Source organism: Erithacus rubecula (genome assembly GCF_903797595.1).
Source record: "Erithacus rubecula genome assembly, chromosome: 1".
Lineage (NCBI taxonomy): Eukaryota > Metazoa > Chordata > Aves > Passeriformes > Muscicapidae > Erithacus > Erithacus rubecula.
Genome location: NC_136658.1, coordinates 21580602 through 21596848, shown reverse-complemented (window position 1 = coordinate 21596848; position 16247 = coordinate 21580602). Strand labels below are relative to the sequence as shown.

The following is a 16247-nucleotide window of genomic DNA, read 5'->3' as shown; positions in this document are numbered from 1 at the left end:
AAGGAGGCAGGGATGCTTAAGTGTACCACAGGCCCCTACACATGGCAAAATGTCCCCATGTCTGCAGCTCTGTGTTTTTATTCCTGTTGCTAAAGGGGGTAATAATCAACTCAATACCCCTGACAGAAGAAGACTATGAACTGTGAGGCTTCTTTCCTTCTTCCCTATAGTGAGTGAAAATCCATCAGCCCATCGCAGTCTATAACTCTCAGGAAGTCTATGAACTTCATGAAAACCAAACCTATTGTTAGGAGAGTTACATTCCCTGTACGGTACAGGTACCTTCCCTAGGAAGTTACAAGGTACCCTCAGAATGAAAATGACTGGAAGCCACAAGCTTAGATCATTTAAACGAAGTTACATGAACACAAAGATCACAACTCCTGGAAATGTCCACTTTCCTTGAATGAGGGACATGCTCATAATTTCCCAGTAGGCCAAGCACAGCCTCCACTGTGCAAACGATGAAGCAGATTAAAGCTGCCCTCAACTTTAATACAGTGCCACAGCCCGGGGGCACTACAGCTGAGCTGATTTGGGCACCAGTCAGATCAGAACAGAGCTTGGCTCAGCGAGATCCCTGCTCTCATTTGATGTCAAATTGAACGCAGCCAGCAGAGCTGCACCACACAGCTCAGGGGACCCCAGTCTGGACAGCTGTGTCATGGCTGCCTGGCTGCTTGCAAAACAGCAGCCAAACAAGAGCTCTCAAAGAGGCTGGGGGTTTCAGGAGCAAATGGCAGTATTTGTATATATGCATATATCAGTATGTATCTAACTGTAAACATATACGCATTCTAATTATGTTTATGTTTTTATATGTGTGCACACAGATATCCACATAAGATAGTTTTATGCCATATGCGTTATTTCGTTTGCATGGATTTGTGAAATGTTATTCATGTGCACACATATTTCTATCCAAACTTTCCAAATACCCTGAACAGTTGTAAATCTTCAGTGTTTCCCTCAGGCAGAAAAGACTAGCTTTTCTACTTGTGTGGCTGAGTCAGAATTTCTCCCTGATTGAAGGAAATGCCACCAATACTTCTTCCTGAGGGACAAATCTAGGTTTTTTTCCTTTCTCCTTCCTTCCCTCCCCTCCATGCAGGCTTGTGGCATCAGTGGAGCACACAGCAGCAGAGGCCATGAGAGAAATCAATCTCAGAGCAGGTGGTGTTCCTCTCTTTCCTGGTGCCGGGCCTGGCACTTGGTTGAGATCAGTTTCTTGCAAGGGTCAGTGAACATGTCCTGTCACATGAATGTAAACATCTCTGGATGGCTGCAAATGAGGTCACAGGGGATCTCAGGTTGCTTTGGAAATCAGCCTCTACCACTCAGTCCCTATGGCTGATAAGAGAGTTTTTGTTAGGAGCTGTGTGTGAGCACAAGGGTTGCAAAGGCTCTTGTGTGGGAAGTGGTGAGTTGGATGAAAGAAAGGAAAGGAGTAAAGAGGCAGATGCATTTCTCAAACAAGTGGGTCAGATACTGTTCAGTTTGGGAAGCTGTAATTGCAGGAGGAGAAAAAACGTTTTGGGTGAGGGCATTGTAGCATTGGTTCTCCTATTCTTCAGTCATATCTTCCAAGCCATATCCAGCAGACTTTGCTGGGGGTGGAAGGAGCCTGTGAGCTCCTCTTTCAAGACATACACAGAATCCTTTAAAAAGTTAGTGAGAATCCCCTTTGCTGTGCAGAAAAGCACCTTGGTGCAGTATTTCCCTGGTACAGCCTGTCAAAGCTGTTCACATCTCAGTGCCATGCTTCCAACTCCAGAGTCAGAAGAGGACTTTGTGTCCCTCCTGGATTTCCAGCACAGCCATCCCTCTGTGCCAGCACTGTACTCTGTTTTCCTTCATGTTCCTTCAGCACTGTGGTGCTGACTAAACTCTGCACCCTTTGTCCCCTTTCACAATGGGGTACCTGGCTTCTTCTTCTCAACATCTTCTCTCAGCACCTCAAGGGATTTCCTGAGGCATATATGTGAAGGCATGTCCCTGTTCTGTTCCCCTTGGACCCCAGCAAGCCTCTCCACTGCCTTTCTCTTTATTGAACCAAGTCTCTGTCTCTACCTCTTTACTGTCTGCAGAGTGACTGGGTTGACAGCTTGAATCCAAAACAAGCTTCTCTGCCCAGCATGATGGGGAAGCACCTCTCCTTCCCCATTGTCACTACTTCCCTCCTGAGGTAACTCATAAATTGGTCTGAGTCTTTAAATGGGTTGTTATTTCTTCCTTCCATCAGCACTCTCTCACTCTTGACTCACAGTGCAGGTTCAGCTTCAATGAATTTATTGGCATGACATGGTACACAGGTGATGCCAAAGTTGACAACTTAATTCATCAAGCGCTACTGTCTTTCTCTCATCTGCACTACACTGTCAGTCCTTTCTTTCCTCTTTCCCCCTCCTCAGCTCTCCTTTCTGTCTGTCTTTCTTTGCCTTTCTGTCTGTCTGGCTGTGTGTCCCTCTCTCTCTCCTTCCCCTCTGATCAGCTCCCCCGATGATAGTTAGCTATCTCACACTCAAGACAGTCTGTCTCTCTCGAGGAACAGAGATGTCAATCACAGGGCTCACCACAGAGGGAGAGGAATTGGTCTTTATAGCATGTTGGCTCTATTCCTGCCTTTGCAGCTTGCATGGGGCTGAGGGCTGCACTATTCAAACCGACTTACAGAAGCCACATTTCCTTTAAGGTTGATTGGGACTCCAGAGGAACGAGGTGTTGTGCTAGAGGGACAGAAGAAAGGAGTAAAGCCCATCAACCTCAAATAGGCAGATAGAAATATAATTTCAGAAGAAATCCAACATCTTGACAAAATCCCTCGAGAGGATAAAGTCTCTTTTAAACAGAGTAGCAAATGGTCTCTCCTTGTCACCACCCCCCCCTTCCCCCCCAGTTCCCATAATCCTTTGTTGGCATGGCAATTGCCAAAGTGTATAAAGGAAGAGACAGATCCCTCAGGTATCTGTCAGCACTAGATACAATCTACCCAGGACAGTGTGTGTGTGGCATTTAATCCTCCATACATCAAGCATATGCCCAGGATATAGTGTCACACTGTATTTGTGCTGCATCCCTTGTGCCTATTTGTCACGAGTGCCTGTGCCCAATCCAGTGGCAGGTTGATCCATCGTGTGATGCCATCTCAACTGTATCTCTGCTTTTCTTCAGGCTTTGGAAGAGTTTTCAAAATTATGTTCTGATGCAAAGTTTCTTGTTCTTTTTTATCACTCTTTATACTTTGGGGAAATCATTTTTGCAGACTCCAGTATATCATGACCATCAGAAAGGAAAGTCTATGACTGTACCCTTATCATTCATCAGTATCCCTAACTATATTGATTACATTTTTACTATTCCTGTTCAGATTTCACAGTATTTGGAGTGGCCAGCTTTTTACATTGAGTTTATAAACCACAGGGCTGATTCTCTCCTTCTTTGCATTTCCTTTCATGGAAAAGAGTATTTCATGTTCTCTTTAATTTATACCAGCAGTGAAGCATCAGCCTGTTTCATCTGCCTTGCATTTGCCCTTTTTGTTCTATCAAGGAACTTTGCAGCTTGTTAATTCCTCATAAAGAACAGCCTGAGGCTTTGCAGATATTCTTCTCTAACCCTTCTACTCACCTGTTGGAGCTGTTGAGGGATGTGTCGTACCTCTTGTGACACCAGTAGGGTACCAGTCTCTTGCATGCATTAGTTCCCTAAGAGTGAGAATGAGAACTGAGCCTTAGAAAGGTGGAGCACAAGTGTGTAGAACAATCACTGAATGTGGAGTACCATACCACCTGAATGATTCCTTCAGTTTTTTCATAGTGTAGCTTACCATGATAACTGTGATTTTATAGAGGCTCAGATGTGGATATGCTGTCACAGTAGAGACACACAGCTTGTATTTTTCATTGGACTTAGTTTTCGATTCCATACTGCAGTGGAAGTGTTTGCAGGTTTTTTTTGTTTGTGTTCTTTGTTGTAAATCAGAGGACATACCTTGTTCCTACTCTGCAGCCAGTAGTACTGGATTTCTGGGGTGGTGAGTATTCATTTGCAGAATCCTAGATGAAAATTGTCTGTAGTGATGTTGTCCCACAACACAAAGGTACTGGCAATCCTTCTGGATGTAACCTCATCCTCCTGAATGGACAGTGTAGTCTAGGACAATATTTGACCAGGAAGGTTGGAGCAGATGACCCTACTGTCACCCCTTTTGACCTTATCCATTCTATGATTCCCTCGGTTTGTAACACTGAAAGTAGCAAACCATTAGCTTTGAAGAGGGGAGCCTTGAACCACTCTGGGAGAAGGAGAAAATGTTTTTACGTGTCCTAGTAAAGCTGCAGACTATCAAGGAATAAGCCTCATTCCTGGCAGTCTGGGAGAAATTCACCTTTAATTGAAATGGCACCAATTCAATGTCATATATTTACAGAGCAAAGCTCTTGGGATTCATCCCTTCCCTCCCTTTCAGGTTGTCTGCATGTATGAAGCACATCTTTACCACACAGCAAAGCTTGGAAAGGAAAACAGGAGGAATATTCCAAGACATCAAGGTGCTTTTGCACGTGCCTGAACCAAAGCAGAGCACTCTGTTTTGGCAGGGAAGCTCCAACACCAGAAACTGTCCTTCTCAGGAAACCTTGGCTCTTGGCTGCTTTGTGGGAAGGAGATCACCACAATCACATCTCAGCTCTAGCCAGCTGCCTGCTTTGTTCAAAGATGCCCTTACTTCAGGAGCACTACATTTGTTTTTTTTCCCCTTTTCTGCTGTATCAGACCTGTGTAGATTAGCATTTGTGGCAGGAGGGATTCTTTGCCTTGAACTCTTCAGCTTTCCCTTCTCAGATGGCTGATGATAACACCCTGGCCTTTAGAAATGAGGCTGCTGCAGCTATAACCAAGCTCAACAATGGCTCTCAAGGGAAAGTTTCACAGCTGGCATTGTATAACTGTGTGTGGTGGGAAAGGCCAACATCTCTAGACCTAGAAATAGTGACAATGCAATCCAGCAATGTGTTCTTGTAGCCAGAAAGCCAATTGTATCATGGGCTGTACCCAAAGCAGCGTGGCCAGCAGGGTGAGAGGGGATTCTACCCCTCTACTTTGGTCTGTGAGATCCTTGCCTGGAGAGCTTCATCCAGCTCTGGAGCACCCAGCAGAGGAAGGGCATGGACCTGTTGGAGTGAGTCCAGAGGAGGAATACCAAGGTGATTAGAGGGGTGGAGCATCTCTTCCACTAGGAAAGGCTGAGAGAATTGTGATTGTTCAGCCTGGAGAACAGAAGGTTTTGAGGTGACCTAATTTCCAGTGCCTTCCAGTACCTGAAGGAATATTTTCAAAAGGATGGTGGAGAATATTGACAAAAGCATGTAGTGACAGGTTGGGGAAATGGTTTCAAACTGAAAGAAGGCAGGTTTAGATTAGATGTGTAGAAGAAATTCTTCACTATAAGAGTAATGAGGCATTGGAACAGGTTGCCCAGATGTGGATGCCACATATCTGGAAGTGTTCAAGGCCAGGTTAGATGAAGCTCTGAGCAACCTGATCTAGTAAAAGATGTCCCTGCCCACAGTAGGAGAGTTGGAATTAGATGATTTTAGATTTAATATCCCTTCCAACCCACGACATTCTGTGATTCTGTGAATCTATGTAAAGAAAGATCCCAGTATGGGATTATAATCTTTATTCTTTATACTTTTGACTGAAAGCAAACCCAGCATTTCCAAAGTGCTGCTGTAGCTTTCTGCTCCTCTAGAAGCCTGAAAGCAATCTTGAAAGGTGGTTACAGGAAGCTGCTCTGCTCCATTTTGCTCACTGCAATGTGTAAGAAAGGAAAGCTTGCTAATAAAAAATATTCTACATGTTCCACATGCATTTGATTTGAGGGAAAGGCTTGTCACTGAGAAGCTGCCTTAGTTGAAATGGATCCAGATCCTTGGGTATGTGGTATGCACGAGACACTTTGAGTGTCATATTTATCACCCTGTGGCTTGTCAAAGAGGATGTGGGATAAACCATGGGCAGTCAAGGGAACCTGAGAACAGGCTTTGGAGAGAGATGGCTTTTTCACTCAGCCTTTATGTGGATGTTCATCAGTGGTTCATGATGGTTGTTCTGTTGGTTGTACTCTGTCCCTAATGAGCTGAATATAAGCAACAGCATGAGATCTGAAAACAAACAAAAAATTTGTGTCTCCATTCAGAGTGGGGTATTAGATGAAATTTACTCCCCCACTTGCTAATCAGGGCCTTCTGTGGACCTGTACCTCTTGCCCTGGAATGACATAGGCTTTTCTCTTCTTTTTTCCCCTCATGCCTGGCCAGTTAAAAACCCATAATCTTGCTTTTTTTTCCCCTCAACTGGCTAATAAAGCATCCCTGTTCTGGCTGCAGCATTTCATGAAGCCGTCACCTTTTCTTGCTATATAAGGATATGTCCAAAGGTCATTAACATCAAAGGAGAAGATCCCTTGGCTCTGAATCAAGCCCTAGAAAGGCTGAATATTAGGACTCAGCTGCGTGCCATATACATTCAACATGCTTAATGTGTCTGTGGAAAAGTTCTTCTTAGGAAAATTTTCAGAAATGTCTTTGGAGGACCTGAACACTAAGAACAACTTTTCTCACAGGATTTCTCTTCCAGGATGCTGATTATGTGTGCAGAAAGAAAGATTTTGTATTGTTTCAGTCCCATAAGTAAATACTTGCCAGATTTACAAAGAACAGTCTAAGGGAATATGTAAACACACTTGAAGCAAAGACCAAAAGCTGTGTACATCTGCAGTCCTTAAAATGTTTGGGATTAGGTGGCATTCCAAGAGTTAATCCCTGGGGATTAGCATGGCAAGCACTTCTGTTGTTGTTTACATGTCCTGTGAGGAAGGCTGTGTTGTCACAGCAGGCTCCTCTAGGAGGGTTAGCCATAAAGCTCTTGAAGTCAGTTTTACAAGCAGAAAGAACTGTAGCAACACAAACAGCAAATGCACAGAGCAGTGCTTTAAAGGAACCACAGACGAGTGGCATAAATTCAGTATGTTAATAGAAAAGAAAAGGAAGGTTTGTAGCAAAGAACTTCATATGCAGAGTTGCAAATCTGGTGATAAACTGATATTGGGCATATGCCTGGCTTGTGTTTTATGCTTTCATTTACATGCTGAGCACATAACTGAGAACCTGCTCTCCTGGGCTGCATCAGGATCTAAAAATGTGGGTGCTGTAAACCTGTGCTTGGTGAGGGCAAACCAAAAAGCCAGGTGTGGGTGAAACACAGTCACCACTGGTTAAAAGCTGGAGCTCAGGCTCAGAGCTGGAGCTGTTTTAGAGTGCAAGGCTGTCATCCAGTTTTGGAGTGGAGGTGCTGGGCTATGAACAGGACTGCTTTTAACCCTGACCTACACTGTCACCTTAGTGCATTGAAAAACAAGGCTGGCTTGAGATTTAAGATGTTCTGTGTTTCTCCCAGTGTGGAAGCTAAATAATTTCTCTCTTGAAAATTTAATGAAGACAAGTTTGTACAAAGTAAAATCAGTGAGAATGAGTGTAAGGAATTGAGCCCAGTTCTGTGCTGACTTTTCCAACAGCTCAGGAATGGGACAGTGCAACACGTTCACACTCTGCTGCTCTCTGCTAAGAAAGAAAGAATGTACTGGAAGGACTTTCTGTGGAATGTTACGCAGAGAAATAGTCCAGACACTTAACTATATATTGGATGAGGCAGAGCATTCCTTTACAAAAAAACATTTTGGCTTGTAAGCTCTTACTCTCCAATGCAGTGTGCTCTGACATGCTACTCAGCTCATGGGTAGCTTTGCACATGGCTTTGATTTGCAGGGTCCTGTCTGCTTCTCTGCTCCCGGGCAGTGTGATATGCACAGTCCCCATCTGGATTTTAAACCATTTCCTGCAGCAGCAATCCTTGATGGAGATCAGCCCCCAGTGGTGCAGAGCGGTGGGAGAGCACACTATGGATTGGGAACTGCGGATCTTTAAAGTGGTGTCCATGCTCTGGCTGTCATAGACTCTTCCCTAAAGGCCACATGATGAGGCACTCACTTTAGACAACATAAGGAGGGAATTTTTACACCTTGTGAAAACTCTGTAGTGTATTTTGAGAGTTTTTTAGTTCCCAGGGGATTAAAAAATAAAACCAAGCCTTCAGCATTTGCCTCTACTTCACAGAAGCTTTAATGCTGAGTGAGAGTGAAACAAGCCTAGCAGAGTGGAAGGTCAGAAGGCTCTTTCAGAGTCCACTCTCTTTAATGAAGTTCAACAACTTCCCTCTCTGCCCTCTCGCTCTGCTGACAGCTTCGTCTCCCTCTGGCTGAGGCTGCAGCGTGAATCAGACTGTAAAAAACACATCTTGGGTCTGATGTCACATTTCTTCTGTAGAATACTTCAGAAACATTACCATCCTGCATCCCAAAGGGTGTCTGGATTTTACTTTCCAGCCCTCAGCTTGCTCCATTTTTGGACTTTAGCATCAACAAGCCGTTTCTTGTTATGGCTGAAAAGAGCTGTGATTAGCCTGCTGCACACATAAGAGGGAAATTAAACCATTTAGTTGTGTTTAGCAGCTCAGCCCCTTCTTCAGATTCCCTTTTCACCACTAAGCACTTTAACTAAACAATGACTAATGAGGCAAATTTGCTGTCAATTAATTGCCCCAGGAAAGGACCCCTAATTGTGGTGAGCAAGGTGGCTGTTCTAAAGCACTGAAGGACCATATGATGGTCAGCATCCCCCCCTACCTCTGCCTTGGGGCTTATTAGCGTTTTTTATAAAGTGCTGTTAATTGGGATCTGGGGATAAGGAAATAAGAACTCTCAAGGCTAATTGATAGGCACCTGGGGAGGGTTTTAGTGGCAGCAAAGTTCCTTTGACTTTGGAGAGAAGTCCTGATGTTTTCTTTTCTTTGCCATGAGAGTTGGTGCCTCCTGTGTATTAGTGGGTGGGACTCTTAATTTTATCCAACAGATGGGGGTCCTACTTGCCCATAGAGAGGAAGGAAATAAACTGGAGGAAGCAACTAATGAGAATATATGGAAGGGATTGAGACTTTTCATTTGTATCAGAGGTGCCCTTTTTGGACAAGCAGTTAGACCACTTAAATGAAGATTATGGGCTTTCTTAGGCAGTTTCAATACTGTTTGCATCTGTGTCCTGGAGGTATTAAACAGCTTTTGCTGTATTATAGGTCTGTAGACTGGGAATAAGAGCTGTATTTTTTTTATGTATTCTGTGACTTATTGAAAGAATACTGTACTGTTGAGCAGTCTTGGAGTTGGAGATTGGAGAGTAGCTGTCCCACCATGGAAAGCTCTATCCAAGGGTCTTAGATGCAGGGCACTGTATACCCAGAGGGAAGACTGAATTTCATGTGAGTGCATTTACACTTCTCAGTGTTTACCAATAAGGTGTCCACCATCCCTCAGTTTGCATTTTTTATTCTGTCATACCCGAGCTGAGTTCCTAGTTCTGTCCTTCCTGCCCTTTTCTCACAAACCCATCCTCCTGCTGCATTGAGGAGTCATGTGAAGCATTATGAAAGTGTAGTGCCATCAGTGCAGCAGCCAGGAACTGCTTTCCCCAGCCTGTAAGTACCCTTTGTACCACTTCTGCCAAGCAGTCTTGCCGCTTTGTGCCTGTGCTGTGTCTAGGTGCTCTGATCAAAAGGCTGTGATCTGAACTGTTTGGGAGCTGTGGCATGGGTCAGGTTCTGCCTGAACTACATTAGGAAAAGATCTCTAGAAGCTGTGCTTTGGCAGGGGTGGCCTTGATGCTTTCTTGTTCCATCCCCCATCCTGGAAAGGTTCTGGGGGAGATGGCCATCTGCATGTGACCTTGTGTCTCTTACTTTGGGCTCACTCATTTACTTATGTTAGGGGTGTAGCACCGCTCCTTTCCTCCTTCCATAGCCTTGAATCAGAACACTGATCCAGCCCGCCCACACTATCACAGGTAATGTCTCAGGAGGAGTTTTGAGCTCTGAAGGGCTTTGGTTATAAAAGGCAAGGATAACAGCAGCAGATGTTTGCGTGTTTGCTTGTTTGTGGTTTCCTTGCTGCCTCCCATAAGCAGCCCCTGCACTGTAATAACTGCTATAGCGGGTGTTTTTGTGGAAACAAATCACCTGCTTTCATCTGGAGAGCAACAGTGATTGTGCTGGGGGAGCGTGATCTATTTTTCATGTCTCAGTCTTTCTTATTATTTAAATTAATGTGAGTTGCAGTTGTCATGAAGTGAAGGATTGATGGCAATTAACTAGAACAGGCTTGGTGCAAGCTGTTTCTGCACTAGACTGTTCTACCTAGCTGTAGGACTGTATCTTTCTTGGGGCTTAAAATCTCCCACACCAGCTCTGACCTTGTACCCCTCCCGCCCTGCAGCCCTCCCAGTCCAGGACACCCTACAGTATCTCTGCCCTTGTCTCACTCCTGCATGCAGCTCTCCTTCTTTTCCAGTGTGAGTTTCTCTCATGGAGAATGGCCACTGGTTACTTTGGGATTTGTTATTTACTGTCAGTGACATGGAAGATGAGATGCTGGGCTGGCATCAACCTTATCCTGAGATGTGAAATGTAGAAGAAACAAATATGTGAGTTTCAATCCACTCTTCTCAGTCTTTACTCACATCTCTCCATAATCAGTCCCAGCTGTGGGTGGGGCATCCTCTCTCTCTGGGGATGGAGCACTGGGGTACTACAGTGTACTTCCTTTCATATCTGGCTCTGCTTCCCATCCCCACCCTAACCTGGGGGATCCTAAGCACACTGTAATGGATACTCCATATGATTTATAATGAAAGAGTGGAAAAAGTCTGGCCATCTTACTTTTTTTCAGCAGTAGCAAAGACCCTGGCAGTGCTTTCCCATGGTCGTTGGAGCCAGAAGGGTCCAGCAGCAGCCTGTTTTCCCCTGAAGTAAAAAGCTGTTAGTCAAAATATGAAAATGCCTCTAAGTGCTGTTGAGCTGTAGTACTTGCCCTTCTCTGGGACTGCAGCCTTTGGTTTGTTTCTGCTAATGGTTTAGAGAGGCCAGTCACAAAAGAATTTTCCACTTGAGGGTTGACAGGATTAGGCTGGGCAAATGGAGGCTGTGACACCCAGAAGATTCTGGTCCCAGGAGGTTTTATTCTCAGCAGTCCTTTTTTCAGCAGTCTGGGACCTGTGAAAAAATAATACAACCCACACATGGGGAAAAATAATAAGGTCAAAGCTTCTCATTTTAAGGCTGTCCTGAAGAGATGTGTGCAAAATAATGACAAGTGCCAAGGAAGCAATGCTAACTGTTGCTGGTGCTGACAGTTCTGGCATTTTAACATGCTGGCTTGATGCCCTGAAAATTAAAAGTCTCTGACTTTTTATCTGAGTGAAATTATTGTCCACTGGCTTTGGATTCTAAACAGATGAAGCCAAGCCAGGTTTTAAATTTAGAGGGAAATTATTTCCTGCCCTATTTACCCTTGTCTTAGTCTTTCCTTGCCTTCTGACCAAGGTGGCAGATGAAAGGACCCAGCCATTATACTCCTAACAAGATTTCAGCCTTGGACGTCCTTTTCGCCCTCATCTGAAAAAGTGGCAAGCCAGATATGACCATCTGGACACATGCTTTTCCTCTTGGGCATTTGGTATGCATGGTCAGAACTGCTTGTACTGGCTGAATTTATTTGATCCTCTGTGAAATAAAATGTCCTGACAGCTTTGGAGAGTGGCAGTTTATACATGTCCCAGCTGGAGTTCTGCTGCTGCCCTGTAGTGGCTTTTGCTGCTCTCTCCTCAGCCATTTTGGTATTGCACCATTCAACTAGGACTTCACACCGGCAAACAGTTCCACCTGCTAGTCCTGCTTCAGTTTAGTCCTTCTTGGTTTGCTGCTTTATTTCCTCATGCAAATGTTAACCCCTTGAGGTTACAGCAATACTCCCAAAATGTGGTCTAGCCACTGGTTTTACTCCTGGGCTCTGCTTACCCAGGTTTGCCAATGCACCAGAAGCTGTGCTGAGGATGCTCCACAGTCACTGTCCTTGTGTCCCTTGACAGAATGCCTGGGCCAAAGCTCTTGCAGAAATAGCAGCCTCTGATGTTCTTTCCCAGTCTAAGCCCCTCTGTCCTCTCCTGTGCATGTTGGTCTTGTATCAGGTCTGAGGTGGCCCTCCAAGTAAGAGTAGCAGTTTGGATTTCAGCACCAGAACTTTCAGGGCTCTGCCAGACTGCAGATCTGCTGGCTGGAATAATGTACAGGAGCCATGAGACAAGGTGTTCCTCTCATCCACTGGGAAAGAAAGGAGGTGAGTTTTCCATATCTTCAGGGGTGAGTTTCCATCCCCTCTTTGAGGAGCCTGTTCCTGCCTTGACTTTCTGAATGTGAAAGCTCTTCCCTCCTTTTGAGTCAGAATTTTCCCTACATTGCAGCCCCTACATTGTTAGCTGCTTCTCAGTGTTTCTCTGAGAAAAGCTTGCCTGTCTTTCCTGCACCTTCCCACTTTTTGTAGAGAGCAGTAAGATCTCCCTCAGGCTTTTCTTCTTCAGACTGAACAGACTCATTTCTCTTAGCTTCTCCTGGGAAGCCATGTGTTATAACCCTCTGACCATCTTGGGAGCCTTCCAGTGGACTTGCTCCAGTGTGTCAATGGTCTTCTTGTACTGGGGAGCCCAAAACTGATCTAGTGCCCGAGATGCTGTCTAATAAGTACCATGTAAAGGGGTTTAGACACTTCACTTAGGGGGTTACACTCTTTCTAATATAACCAAGGACGCCTGGTCTTTGCTGCAAGGGCATCCTGCTAACTCATGCTGAGCCTGAGGGACCTGCATGTGTCCTGAACTGCTTAAGCCTAGCACTTTCTCCCTTCCAGAAAATATCAAATACCAAAGGTGGTTGGTCCCTAATGAGGGACTGTCATTGTGAGGCTTATTCTACCTGTCTAAAGCAGTATTGCCTTTTCTTAATCAAGTGGTTGGTAACGAACACCAAGGAACAAGGGTGATACTGTAATATCCTCTGATCCTTAAACCTGAGCTTGTTCACTATCCAGAGCTGGGTACATGCCAGCCACTGCTTTGCATTTCTTTTCCTCTCCTTTGAAGCCCATCTTTCTTAGAAAGCCTATATCTGAGTTAGAGGCCTGAGTTAGCTGTCTCACCCCAGCTCTGTCATCCTAATGGTTTTTCACACACATCCCACTGTGAATCTGTGTGACCATCTGGTTCCTCCTGTTTTCCCACCATGATACTTGCACTGGTGCACATGCATTTGAGGTGGGCCCCCAGCTGTCCTGCTTTCTTGAGGTGTGCAAAACCCTTCCCTATTGTGTTGCCCCCCAGCTGTGCCCTCTGCATGGACACTTCACATATTACTGCAGTCCTTCCCCAATGCACCTTAAACCCCTCCTTGGCTGGGTGAGTGTACCTGTTGGAAAATAGACGTCTGCCTCACTTTGCTCGACAGGTCCTCTCCCTTCAAGGGGGTCCCATGGTCATAGATACTGAAGCATTGACCGTGACTTTGGGGCTACAGAGAGGGGCTAATGAGCTGTGGGTTGTAAACAACATTCCTGTGAATCCAGCAACACAGCTGGAAGTTGCTCTCTTCAGGCTTCATTTCCTTTTCCCCACCTAGCTTATAGGCAGTTTTGCCTCAAAAGGACCATCAGCCACTCCTGCCAGGGAGGGGGAAGGGGAAGCTGCTGTCTGTTTACTCTGTGGTAAGCAAAGCAGAAAATTATGTTGTTTCATTCCTCGCTACACACAAATTTGGAAGCTGAAAATACATTAAAAAAATAAAAATTAGAGAATTCCTTTTTAGTGAAAATTTCTCACCACCTGACATGGGGTATGATGTGTGGAAGCAAGATGTGAGAGAGGAAAGACTGCAACAGCTGGCACACTCCATACCTGGAAGTGCCTGTCCAGGTCCCAGTTCAAGGTCCCTCTGGTCCCATCATACAAACTCAGCTTGGAAAGTTTTTAAGAATCTTGAATGCCCAAGTTGTGGCTGACCTTTGAATCTTAAAGACTCTACTGTGCCTTTGGTGCTCTGCCATGTGTGGTGCAGTCATCCAGAAGCTGCCTACTGCAGGTAGCCCATGGGGGCTCCCTCCTGGCTGAAAGACGTCACAGAAAACAATTAAAAATACACCCTCTGAGTCAGTGCATTGAAGTCTGGCATCCTGCAGGAGAATGTAGAACTCCATCAGGGACTCCATGGTGTGTAAAAATTAGCTGGGATGATACTTGGAGCCCGCTGACCTCATCCATGCAGCCTTGAGGTAGGCAGGCAAGTTCTGAAAGGTGATTTTATGAAGACCCCCAAATCTGTCCAAACACAAAGCACTGCAGTTGCAGCACAGGCTGTTTCTACCAGTAGACCCTTGAAATACAAACTATTCCCCAGTACACACTACTCTGCTGTAATTTCAGAAACCAAGGTAGTAGTGAGAGGGGTGCAGCCTGTGAGATGAGTTTGTGGCTGGCTCTGGTTAATAGGTAGGTAGATTAATAAGCCAGGCAAGCTGCCCTCCATAACTCTGCTTCTAACAAGGTCAAACCTTCTCTTGTCTTCACAGTTCCACCAAAGATCTCCAATATCTCCTCAGACATCACCGTGAATGAGGGCAGCAATGTGACCCTGGTTTGCATGGCAAATGGGCGTCCTGAGCCTGTCATCACCTGGAGGCACCTCACTCCTACAGGTAAGAAATCCAACTGGATCCAATTTGAGAACTGTACAGTAATTTCCTTCTCTTCCAGCATCAAAGAAAATTTCAGTAGTGATACAGGCCACTATAGAAAAGTGGCATGAATCTTAAATGTACTTCAAGTTTGCTTTGTGGTGTGAATTCCCAGGCACAATAACCAGGTTTTCCAAATGAACAAATTAAATTGCTTCAATAAATCCTCTGCAGAATTGTACCTGTAATTCTATTTAGCTTAGGTCTTCATCTACTTGTCCCAGTCTCTACTGCTGGTAATGCACAACACCATGGTGGAGATGAAATGCTGCTGGTGCTAGACTGAGGGAAAAGATCTCTGTTGAAACAGTACATAAAAGGGGTTCTCTTTGAAAAGCATGGGGTTTGCTTCCTACTGATTTGCCTTAAAACAGAGAGGCAAACAGCAGCCCAGTTTTCATATTCAATTTCATATTGCTTTCCACTTTGGCAGACAGAAATCTTGTTTTTTCTGAGGTGAGTAAAGAAGGCATTTGGTCTTCAAGGTGAGTGAAGATCAGGATGGTTACAGAGTAAAGGAGAACTCACCATCTTTGTTCTGCTATCTGACTGTGCCCTCCATGCTCAAGGATGTGGCAAGGTTGGGAGGACAGTGTCCTTTCAGTGGCCAGACTCTGGGGTTCGGAGCTTGGATTGCAAGGAAACCTTCAACCCCTAAAGATTTAAACAGTAGGATGAGAACAAGAGGTAGGTTTCTATCTCTCTGCATCATGTTCTTGGAGGAGAGAAAAACTCTTTAGCTGATTTCTTTTCCTATCAGATACTCTTTAATCTAAAATGCACAGTGAAAACACTGATTAGCCACATATGAGTGATCTTCTGTGATACTCCCATATATGAAAAGGGTTAAAGAGGATTTGAGGTAGGCAGAGAACAAACATTCTGCATGTGCTACAGATAGTCCAGCTTTCTACTGCAGTTCAGCAGCCAGAAATTGAAGTGTTGCAGAAAGAAAGTTGGAGGGGGAAAGGTAGAATGACATATTGGAACAGAGCTTAATCTAAAGGCTACATCCAGAACCCCCTGAATTTGAAGCCTGTGGTTGAGATCTTACTTAGATTTCCTGTCTTGTCTCTTCAGCCAAATCAAAGTTCTCATGAGCTTCATGTGTAAGAAAGCCAGACATGCAGTTTGTATTTCTGGCCCATTTCTCACAATGCCAAGAGAAAAAAGAGGTGGAAAGTCTGCCAGGAAGAGGTGAGAGCAGGGCTGATTAGGGGAACATTACTCCTCTGTGGTATTATCATCACTACCTGACTTTCCTCTTCTGGTTTTTTTTTTCAGGATTAAGTATGACTGTGCCATTTGCATTCATAGGAGAATAGAACTTTTTCTTTTCATCTTTAATTATGTATATAGAATCTTCTAGCTCTGGTATTTCTATTCTTAAGGTTTACCTCACATCAAATCTTCCATATTACTGCTGCATCAGTCTTTCAGTTCTCTAACTCTTGCATACTATACTTGTAAAAAAGATACTCCCCAGATACTCTGTGAGCACAGTCTAACACTGAGTTAAGGGCTT

At 44.7% G+C, this 16247-nt stretch overlaps 1 protein-coding gene across 4 annotated transcripts in view; it reads left to right on the top strand.

The window, feature by feature from the left end:
* The window catches only part of LSAMP (limbic system associated membrane protein), a 986958-nt gene that overhangs the window by 868100 nt on the left and 102611 nt on the right, over positions 1-16247 (top strand). For all 4 annotated transcript variants that reach the window (XM_079305982.1, XM_079305983.1, XM_079305981.1 and 1 more), the window contains one exon: positions 14558-14683. In XM_079305982.1, coding sequence (XP_079162108.1) covers positions 14558-14683 — 126 coding nt within the window. The remainder of the gene's footprint in view (positions 1-14557; positions 14684-16247) is intronic.